This window comes from Prionailurus bengalensis, chromosome D4 (genome assembly GCF_016509475.1).
Source record: "Prionailurus bengalensis isolate Pbe53 chromosome D4, Fcat_Pben_1.1_paternal_pri, whole genome shotgun sequence".
Classification (NCBI taxonomy): Eukaryota; Metazoa; Chordata; class Mammalia; order Carnivora; family Felidae; genus Prionailurus; species Prionailurus bengalensis.
Window position 1 is genome coordinate 25,075,400 of NC_057359.1, and position 10,957 is coordinate 25,086,356.

Sequence of the window (10,957 nt, forward strand, 5' to 3'; positions counted from 1 at the left end):
ACCACCCAGATGCCCCAAGAATAGATAAACTTAATAACTTTTTCCCTTAAAGAATTAAAATTGTATGTATGGCTTCTTAATAAAAAACAATATAGCTATACTTAAGTCACCAAGCTCTAAACATAACTCCTATTAGTAAAAAGAACATACTGAGTCTTAAAGATCACAAAACATTTGCCAATTAAAAAAGGGGCTACAGCCCTAAAAAAAAAAAAAAAAAAAAACCCCACAACTTATAACAGAAAATTTGAATTTTTTGAGACCCTAAAATAACCTAGTATCTTTAACCTCTTAATCCTATGTCATACTGATTCTAAAAATGGTGGTGTGGGGGGGTACCGGGCACTAACGGCCTCTCCATTTAATCTTTGTAATCAGGGCTTCCTCAACTCAGCCAGACTCCAAATCTACCCCTCACCAGTCCCTACATGTAATAAGAGATGTTTCTGAAAGTCACATATTCTATATTTGAGAAGCAGGAAAGTAGAAAATACATTAAGAGTCATTACACGTATACAGAACGTAGCAATAATTTTAGACAATAATACATATATATGTACAACATTCAAAAGTTTGCATTTAGTAAAAAAAAAAAATCAATACAGTAAACAAGTCCTCAAAAGAGGACTTGGCGGGGCGCCCGGGTGGTTCAGTCGGTTGAGCATCTGACTTCAGCTCAGGTCATGATCTCACAGTTCGTGAGTTCAAGCCTCACGTCGGGCTCTGTGCTGACAGCTCAGAGCCTGGAGCCTGCTTCAGATTCTGTGTCTCCCTCTCTCTCTGCCTCATCCCCCTAGTGTACTCTGTCTCTCTCTCAAAAATAAATAAACATTTAAAAAATTAAAAAAAAAAAAAAAAAAAAAGAGGACTTGGCATTCAATCCCAGCTGTCACTAGCCCTCTAGCTGAGCAAGCCCTTCAGTGATTGCTCCATGGCTGGAGCTTCTCACTTATAAATAGAGAGAGATGATTTTCAAGGTTCCTTCCAGCTCTACCAGAAATCCTAACAATTTCACCTTTTCCAAACTATAATTACAAGCAGGAGAAACTATATTCTAAAATATTCAGTATTTAAAACAGAAATCTGTATTTATATGTGAGGTGATGGATGTGTTAACTATATTGGAGGAATCCTTTGACAACGTTTACATTCATCAAATCATCATGATGCACACTGTAAATATCGTACAATTTTATTTGTCAATTGTACCTCTATAAAGCTGAAAAAATAAAATAAAAATTGGCTAAAAAATAGGGGGAAAAAAGACACTTTAAACCACATAACAAATTCTACCTACTGCCTCTAAGTCTTGGTTGTAAGACTCTGATATTTACAAGTGGACTATGTTAAAAGACCAAAATCTGGTCATGTTAACTCAATTCTTTCTACTTGAAGTTCTGTTCAAAATGACAAAGGTTTGTCAGAGGCAAGGAGTGGGGGAAATGGGTGAAGGTGGTCAAGATGTAAAAACTCTGAGTTATAACTAAGTTCTGAGGATGTAATGATATACAATATTGGTGACTGCAGTTAATAACACTGTATTGTGTATTTGAAAGCTGCTAAAATATTAGCTCTTAAAAGTTCTTATCCAAGAAAAAGAAATTTAGAACTATATGATGTGATCGATGTGAACTAAACTTACTGTGGTAATCATTTGGCAATATATACATGTATAGAAATCATTATATTGTACACCTTGGACTAATATAATGGTATATGCCAATTATATCTCAATAAGACTGGAAAAAAATGGAAAGGGCTGAACACTGAACATTGTCTTAAACTTGTTTCCTCAAGCAAATACAATAAAAAATTGTTGACTAAAACACCAATATTTAAAAATAAATCTTTCAAAGATGATGATCTTATGAACTCATCTGACTATCCTTTATTTCATTCAATTAATATGCTGAGAACCTACTATGTGTCAGGCACTGTCATATTTTAGCTTGATTCTAGTGTCTCAAATAAAAGTCAAAGGTAGGACGAGAATCTTACCAACATGGCCTCCTCCAATGGTGTAGGTCTTCCCGGATCCAGTTTGTCCATAGGCAAAAACGGTTGCATTATAGCCCTCAATGAGCGACAACACTAGTGGCTTTATACATGCATTATAAACTTCATCTTGAGTGGAATTCTTGCCAAAAACAAAATCAAAAGTAAAGACTCTATCTCTCCCAATGATAATTTGCTGGGTGTTTGGAATAACTCTCACACAAGCTTGATGATTATGAAGAACTTCTTTGCATAGCAGAGGTCGGATTCTTACAGCAACTTTTACTGGTATTTCTTCCATAGCAACTTAGATTTTACTTAATATTCAGTATCTAGTGTGAGAAATATCCATTTTATGTAATTTCTGGACTCCTGTGTAACAAAATAAAAACAAAATTTAGTTACTGACTTCTCTATCCTAATTAACCATCTTCTCAAGCAAAGTCCATTAAAGCAGGTTTTCCTCCAATATAAGTCGGTTACAAAGAGTAAATCTGTCTTATAAAAATACACCTATAATTTACAGATGAAATGTCTGGATTTATTGCAAAACAATCTAAGGAGTAGAGGCCATGAGTTGGTAAATGATGCAGCAAAGTGATAAGTGCATGGGATTCTATTGTGCCATTCTTTCTGTAGTAAAAATAGGTTTCCCAGTCCATTAATCTAAATACTGAATAACTGGAGAGTTAGAAAATTAAGACAAGGAAATAACCGAATAATTGTACACCCGTGTTGAAAGAAAACCCTTTACTAGATTTTATAGCTATGTGCTGGAAAGTAACATCTTTTTGCCACAAATATCAGAAATAAATCGATGAAAATAGTCTCAAGGATTTCTATGATATAACTTGAAACCAAGTTATTGATTATTCAAAAATAATCCAAACTAACTGAAACACTGCTTTTCTACTTCTAAAATATGGTATACTTATTTCTGAAGACTTCTGGTAGAATTAATACATTAAAAAATAAATTGCCCACTATACTTATAAGGAACCTGAAAATTTTTTAAAAATTCCACTTACAGTAGCATCAAAAAGAATATAATACTGGGGTGCCTGCGTGGCTCAGTCAGTTAAGCAACAGACTCTTGACTTCAGCTCAGGTCACGATCTCATGATTCATGAGACTGAGCCCCAAGTCAGGCTCTGCACTGACAACACAGAGCCTGCTTGGGATTCTCTCTCTCCCTCTCTCTGCCCCTCCTCCACTCACACTCTCTCTCAAAATAAACTTAAGGGGCGCTTGGGTGGCTCAGTCAGTTGAGCATCCGACTTCGGCTCAGGTCGTGATCTCGTGGTCTGTGAGTTCAAGCCCTGCATCGAGCTCTGCGCTGACAGCTCAGAGCCTCGAGCCTGCTTTGGATTCTGTGTCTCCCTCTCTCTCTGCCCCTCCCCCATCATGCTCTGTCTCTCTCTCTTGTCAAAAATAAATAAGCATTGAGGGGCGCCTGGGTGGCGCAGTCGGTTGAGTGTCCGACTTCAGCCAGGTCACGATCTCGCGGTCCGTGAGTTCGAGCCCCGCGTCAGGCTCTGGGCTGATGGCTCAGAGCCTGGAGCCTGTTTCCGATTCTGTGTCTCCCTCTCTCTCTGCCCCTCCCCCGTTCATGCTCTGTCTCTCTCTGTCCCCAAAAAAATAAACGTTGAAAAAAAAAATTAAAAAAAAATAATAATAAATAAGCATTAAAAAAATAAATAAACTTAAAAAAATACATAGGAATAAGTTTAATAAAAGACATGTAAAACTTATACTCTGAAGATTATAAAAGATTGTTGAAAGTAAAGAAGATCTAAATAAATGGAAAAACATCTCATGTTCATGGGCTGAAAGACAGTATTGTTAAGATGGCAATATTCTCCAAACTGATCTACAGATTCTATGCAACACCTATCAAAATCTTAGCTGAACTGCAGAAATTGACAAGCTTATCCTAGAATCCATATGGAAATTTAAGGGACAAAGAATAGCTAAAACAATATTGAAAAAGAACAAATTTGGAGGACACATTTTCCCAATTCTAAAACCAAGCAACAGTAATTAAGACAGTGTGGTATTGGTAGAAAACAAACTAAAAGATCAATGGAGAAGAATTGAGAATCCAGAAATAAACCCTCATATTTTGGGCAAATGATTTTTGACAAGAGTGCCGAGACAATTCAATGGGGGGAAGAATAGACTTTTCAATAAATGGTCATAGGACAATTGGATGTCCACATGCATAAGAATGCAGTTGGATTCCTACTCACATCATATACAAAATTCAATTCAAAATCATTTATAGACCTAAATGTAAGAGCTGAAACTTATAAAACTCTTAGAAGAAAACACAAGAGTGACTCTTAGTAACGTTGGATTTGGCAACGGTTTCTCAGGTGTAACACCAAAGCAAAAGCAATAAGCTTTATAAGGAAAAACAGATAAAATGGATTTAATCAAATTTAAAAGCTTTGTTCCTCAAATATATAAAAGTGGTTAATAAGCACAGGCAAAGATGCTCAGCATCATTAGCCAGTAGGGAAATGCAATCAAAACTACAATAAGATTACTACTCTAACCCCACTAACACAACTATAATCAAAAAGACATCATACAGCAAACAGACACATGAAAAGATGCCCAACATCACTCATCATGACACAAATGCAAATCAAAACCACAATGAGGTATCACTTCACACCTGTCAGATGGCTAGAATCAAAAAGACAAGAAATAACAAGTGTTAGCAAGGATGTGGAGGAAAAGGAACCCTCAAGCACTGCTGGTGGGAATGCAAACTTGTGCAGCCACTCTGGAAAACAGTATGGAGGTTCCTCGAAAAATTAAAAATGGAATTACTATATGGTCCAGTAACTCCACTACTGGGTATTTACCCAAAGAATATGGAAGTACTAATTCAAAAAGACATATGTACCTGTTTCTTGCAGCATTTTTTACAATAACCAAGATATGGAACTATGGAAGCCACCCACGTGTTAATCAATAAATGAATGGATAAAAAAGACATGGTATATATGGGGTACCTGCGTGGCTTAGTCGGTTAAGCATCTAACTCTTGATTTCAGCTCAGGTCATGATCTCATGATTCGTCAGATCAAGTCCCAAGTTGGACTCTGAACTAACAGTGCAGAACCTACTTAGGATTTTCTCCCTCCTTCTCCCCAGGTCACACACACACGCTTTCTCTAAAACTCAATAACTTAAAAAAAAAAAGATGTAGGGGATATAAATATACATAGTAAAACTTTGGTTTGTAAGCACAATTTGTTCCAGAAACAGGCTTGTAATCCAAAGTACCTGTATATCAGAACCACTGGCTCAGCTGTGATCATGTGATGTTCGGCATCATGTACTACTTGTATTGCAAGACATCACTCATTTATCAAGTTAAAGTTTACGAGAAATGTTTGCTCCTCCTGCACAACACTCACAGACCAAGTTACTCACAATCCAAGGTGTGTGTGTGTGTGTGTGTGTGTGTGTGTGTGTGTGTGTGTGTGTAGGTAATGGAATATTACTCAGCCGTAAAAATGAATGAAATCTTGACATCTGCAACAACATGGATGGACCGAGAGGGTATTATGCTAAATGAAACAAGTCAGATAGAGAAAGACAAATACCATATGATTTCTTTTTATTTCTTTTTTTTTAAGTTTATTTATTTCTTTTAAGTAATCTCTACATCCAATGTCAGGCTTGAACTCACAACCCTGAGACCAAGAGTCCCATGCTCCACTGACTGAGCCAGCCAGGTGGCCCCCATATGATTTCACTTATATGTGGAATCTAAAAAACAAAACAAACAAACAAAAAGCAAAATCAGATCCATAAATATAGAGGACAAACTGACAGTAGTAGAGGGTAGCAGGATGGGGGATGGACAAAATGGGTGAAGGGGAGTAGGAGATAACAGGCTTCCAATTATGAAATGAATGAGTCTTGGGGATAAAAAGTACAGCATAGGGTCAACGATCTTGTAATAGCACTCCATGGTGACAGATGATAGTTATATTTGTGGCAAGCATAGCATAACATATAGACTTTCTGTTCACCTGAAACTGAAGTCACATTGTGTGTCAACTACACTTCAATTTAAAAAAAGGCTTCAATTAAAAAAAAAAAAAAGCAACTCCTGATTACGGCTCAGGTCATGATCTCATGGTCATGAGATCAAGTGCCCTGTTGGGCTCCACACTAGGTGTGGAGCCTGCAGCCTGCTTGAGGTTCTCTCACTCTGCCTCTCCCCCACTTGCTCGCATTTTCTCTCTCTCTCTCTCAAAAGAAAAGGATATTAATATATTTAAATTTTTTAAGACAGTTCAAAATAAGTATTAGGATGTATAGAATATGGAACCTTCACATACTCCCAACGGAATTGTAAAATGATGCAGCCACTTCGGAAGAGTCTGGCAGTTCCTCAAAAACACAGAGTTATTATTTGACCCAGCAACTCCACTCTTTGGTATATACCCAAGAGAAATAAAAATATATGTTTTTATGAAAACTTGTACATGAATGTTCAGTCTTGGTAGGATAAAGCTTATACCATATAAAAGCTAAAAAGAAAATGTAACAAACAGTCTATGATAATTTTCAAGTGCAGATAATGAAAAATAATCAGTTTGGGGTGTGGCTGGGCTCTTTAGAGAAGGAGAGTCTTGAACACTATCATTAAGTAACCTAGTAGACTATTAACAGACTAAAATAACATTTTCGGCACTACTTGCTATGGAGATGATAATGAAGACATATTTAATATTCACTAGCCTTTAAAAAACTCTGCAGCAGTACTGCAGATTATAATTTCGTGAGTGGGAAAGTCTGAAAAGGATCACAGTAACAAATACATTAGTCTACTAAAAGCTCAGAGAGTAAAAAAATACCAGCTCCCTTGGGCTGTAAAATCCCCAAACAGAGTCAACATGCTATGTGTAATGGCAAAAACAAAGAGATGCACCCCACCTTGTCACTTTTAATCATTCTAGTTAAAACCAGCTGTGAAAAAATACTCATATGTATGATAAATCCTTTCTTGTATCCTATAGGACTCCACAGTCACTTGGTACTGGAAACTTTTCCAAAGAAACTACAAAGATGCTGAATGAGTTGGTTCTCTCAAATGTCTCTGAACATCTATATTCGAAGTTTTTTATCATACAGATTAGCTTTTTAAAGTCTGTTTATGGCATCACATTAAAACAAAAGTCATAGTCTATGTTAAGTCAAACCTAACTACTTCCAACAAAACTGCTTAAAAAAAAGGTACAGAGTGTAACTGGGATATTTTCACTTTCTTGGTTTTTGCAATAGGAAACAATTTTGCTACAAGGGGAAATGAAATTCTACTCTATTCCAATAAATAAAGGCCCTTAAACATATGGCTTGCAAAAGAGTAATATTCAAGAATTTAAGCATTTAAAAAATCCATAGCATTTATGCTTTAGATTCTGGTCAACTGCAGTAACCAGAAGCATGTGTATTGTCCCGCCAAGAAATGTAAAGAAAGGGGAAATCTGATTGGTAATATTTAGGCATACTCAATGGAGTTTTGAAATTGAGTAAAGGCAAGAGAATCTTTGATCAATGATGCCATGTCACTGATCAAAAAGAAGTGTCTTCTAATACTGTTTCTATCCTGTGCCCACGGCTTTTCAGAAGTAGTGGGTTGTCTAAAAATTGTGGTCTGTTAATTATATTTTTGTAAGAAATTTCCCAGCAAATTAACAATGAATCACAAAAGGATCTCAGAAAAGGTCCCAAATGCATAAATGACTAGATAAAGAATATAGAAAGTGAAGTGGAAAAACAAAAATTTGACAACTTGGAGGGGGCGAAGTGTTATTTAAAAAGTGTTTTGGTGTGCCTGCCTGGCTTAGCCTCGGAATCTGCTACTCTTGATCTCCGGATAGTGAGTTCGAGCCTTATCTTGGGTGTAGAGACTAAAACAAACAAAAAAAAAAGTGTTTCGAACAAAGAATTTGGGTACCCTCTCTTTCTTAATCAAACCTGCCTCTGAGGGAGAGGACTTTCAGACTTCTACAGCGTTGCACCAAAGTTTCAACATCCGCAACGGAAAAAGGAGACCAGCGACAAAACGAAACCCCCAGGGGGGATGGGCTTTCCCATCCCGTTTAGCTCCCGAAGTTGGAAGCACCGGCACAAAAAACACACAGGATCAGCCTCGGTGGGGCTCCCGTCCGGCGTTCGCTCACGTCCCTAATCCCCGGGCCTGTCTACCTAGGGGGACCCAACTTCCCCAAGCCGTTCTCCAGGGGTCCCAGCAACGACCTCAGCCCCCTCCAACGCCCTCCCTCGGCTTTGCCCGCCCCGCAACCGCCCCCGACCCCGAGCCGTCCCGCGGCGGCCCCTGACGCCCGACCCCTAGGCGGCGCCCCCTCCCCGAAACGGCTAGAGCGCGGGCGCTGCGGCACTAGGGCGGGAGGGCGCCGCACCGCACCCGGCCGCATGAGCCCCGCCAGGCCGGCACGCCACTTACAGACCGGCTCGAGAAAGCCCTGATCTCCGGCGGCGAGCACAGTACAGGCCTCCCCAGCTTCGCTCCGCCGGGCCGCCGCCGCCGCCCGCGCCTTTTGTTGTCGCGGGTTCTCCCGGCAACGGCGAAACCAGCAGCCAACGCGCCCCCTCCCGGCCGGCCGTTGCGCCGCGCCCCCGACGAGCCCCGCCCCCGAGGAGCCCCGCCCCACCGAGAGGAGCGGTGCGCTGGCCGCCTAGAGACCACCTCCAGGTGTGGCTACAAAGCCAACTCGCAGGGGATTGCTTTCAGCGTGCCGGACCGAAGTCACTCCCCACCAGTTTGTAAACTGAACGTAAGAAAGATTCACGTTGCGTTTCCATATTTTAGCTGCTAATTCAGTTTATTTTTATTGAAGTAAAGTTCGTATAACATACATCGAGCGGCTTTAAGGTGTACATGAAGGCATTCTCAATGCTGTGCAACCATCACCTCTGGTTCCAAAACATTTTCATCACCACAAAAGGAGATCCCCGTGTCAGTTTGCAGCCTCTTCAGTTCCCCTCTGATGCAGTCCCTGGCAACCACTAATCTACTTTCTCTGTCTGTATGAATCTACAGATTGGGGGCACTTTGTATTCAGGGTATCATACAATTTGTGGCCTTTTGTGTCTGGCTTCTTTTGCTAAACAATGTCTTCCGGGTCCACCCATGTTGTAGCATGTATCAGTAATTTTATTCCTTTTGATGCTGAATAATATTCAATTGTGTGGACTTACCACCTTTTATTTATCCACTCATCTCTTGATGGACACGCTGGTTGTTTCCACTTTTTGGCTAATATGAATAATGCTGTTAGAAACATTCATGTACAAGTATTTGTGCATGTGTTTGTTTAACATCTGTTTTCAGTTCTTTTGGTATAGACCTGGGATCTGGGTCATATGGTTATTCTATGTTTAACTTTTCTAATTTACTTAAAAAAATTTTTTTTAATGTTTAGTTATTTTTGAGAGAAAGAGCATGAACAGGGGAGGGACAGAGAGATTGGGAGACACAGAACCAGAAGCAGGCTTCAGGCTCTGATCTATCAGCACAGAGCCCCATGCTGGGCTTGAACTCAAGAACTATGAGATCATGACCTGAGATGCAGTCGCTCACTTAACTGACTGAGCCACCCAGGAACCCCTCCTATTTACTTTTAAATGCCTCAATGCCTCCCATTTTTAATAGCACAATCTAAGTGTTTTCTCCCAAGAGATTTTTCTTTTCTTTTTTAAAGTAATCTCTACACCTAACATGAGGCTTGAACTCACAACCTTGACATCAAGAATCGCATGATCTACTGACTAAGCCAGGCAGGCACCCCTCACAATCTAAGCATTTTTTCTTTAATTAAAAAAAAAAATCTTGTTTTACATTTATTTATTTTTGAGAGACAGAGAGAGACAGAGCACAAGTAGGGGAGGGGGCAGAGAGAGAAGGAGACACAGAATCCGAAGCAGGCTCCAGACTCTGAGCTGTCAGCACAGAGCCCAACGCAGGGCTCAAACCCACAAACCATGAGATCATGACCTGAGCTGAAGTCGGACGCTCAACTGACTGAGCCACCCAGGCGCCCCACAATCTAAGCATTTTCAAAAAGCATCCCTTCTCTCATGGAACTTAGAAGTGAAGGTGGAAAAAAAAGTGCTTAGTTATTAAATTGAATTACAAGTATCCCCTACTTTTCAAAAGTTCACATTATACCTCTCGGCTGAAAGATCTACATTAGTTACCTCTTTTCATTAACCGAAGAAATCTGAAGAGGATTTTCGCTTTATGATAAAAGGCAAAAGCCACAATAGGTTTGTTTTGCAGCCAGTGTTTATAGTATAGAGGCAGCAGGCACCCGGGAAACAAGAGTGGCCCCACCAACTGCCTTCAAGGGAACTATACTGAGCACCTCAGCATCAAGCCCCCTTAGCTTTGAACTTGTCTGTGAGCATCTATGCTTTATCTCGATTTATTTTGTGCATCTGTTAGCAAGATGTGCCCTAAGGTATCAGAAAAGAATTAAGAGAAGGTATTTTGGGGTGCCTGGGTGGCTCAGTCAGTTAAGCGTCCAACTTTGGCTCAGATCATGATCTCACAGTCTGTGCGTTCGAGCCCCACATCAGGGTCTGTGCTGACAGCTCAGAGCCTGGAGCCTGTTTCTTATTCTGTGTCTCCCTCTCTCTCTGACCCTCCCTCATTCATGCTCTGTCTCTCTCTGTCTCAAAAATAAATAAACGTTAAAAAAAAATAAAATAATAAAAATAAGAATAAATAAAAATAAAAGAGAAGGTATTTGGGGGTCTTGGAATGCTCAAAATTTTTCCATAAAAATTAAGGGTAATTGCTTGTTTGCTTTACACCATTTTGGCTTACAAAAGTTTTTGCAGGACCATGCTACTTCCAGGTAGCAGGGAAACCTGTATTTTGAATTTTTAAAACCCAAAGATGTGAATT

At 39.6% G+C, this 10,957-nt stretch overlaps 1 protein-coding gene across 2 annotated transcripts in view; it reads right to left on the reverse strand.

Moving 5' to 3' along the window:
* KIF27 (kinesin family member 27) overlaps nt 1–8,605 on the reverse strand; it is a 93,551-nt gene extending 84,946 nt beyond the window's left edge. The window contains exons 1-2 of one of the 2 annotated variants that reach the window (XM_043565363.1): nt 8,496–8,605; nt 1,999–2,367 (exon numbers count right to left, since the gene is read on the reverse strand). In XM_043565363.1, coding sequence (XP_043421298.1) covers nt 1,999–2,296 — 298 coding nt within the window. In that variant the 5' untranslated portion in view covers nt 2,297–2,367; nt 8,496–8,605. Of the gene's footprint in view, nt 1–1,998; nt 2,368–8,491 lie in introns of both variants that reach the window. The other variant, XM_043565362.1, reaches the window with a different exon arrangement.
* Nucleotides 8,606–10,957: the final 2,352 nt, after the last annotated feature.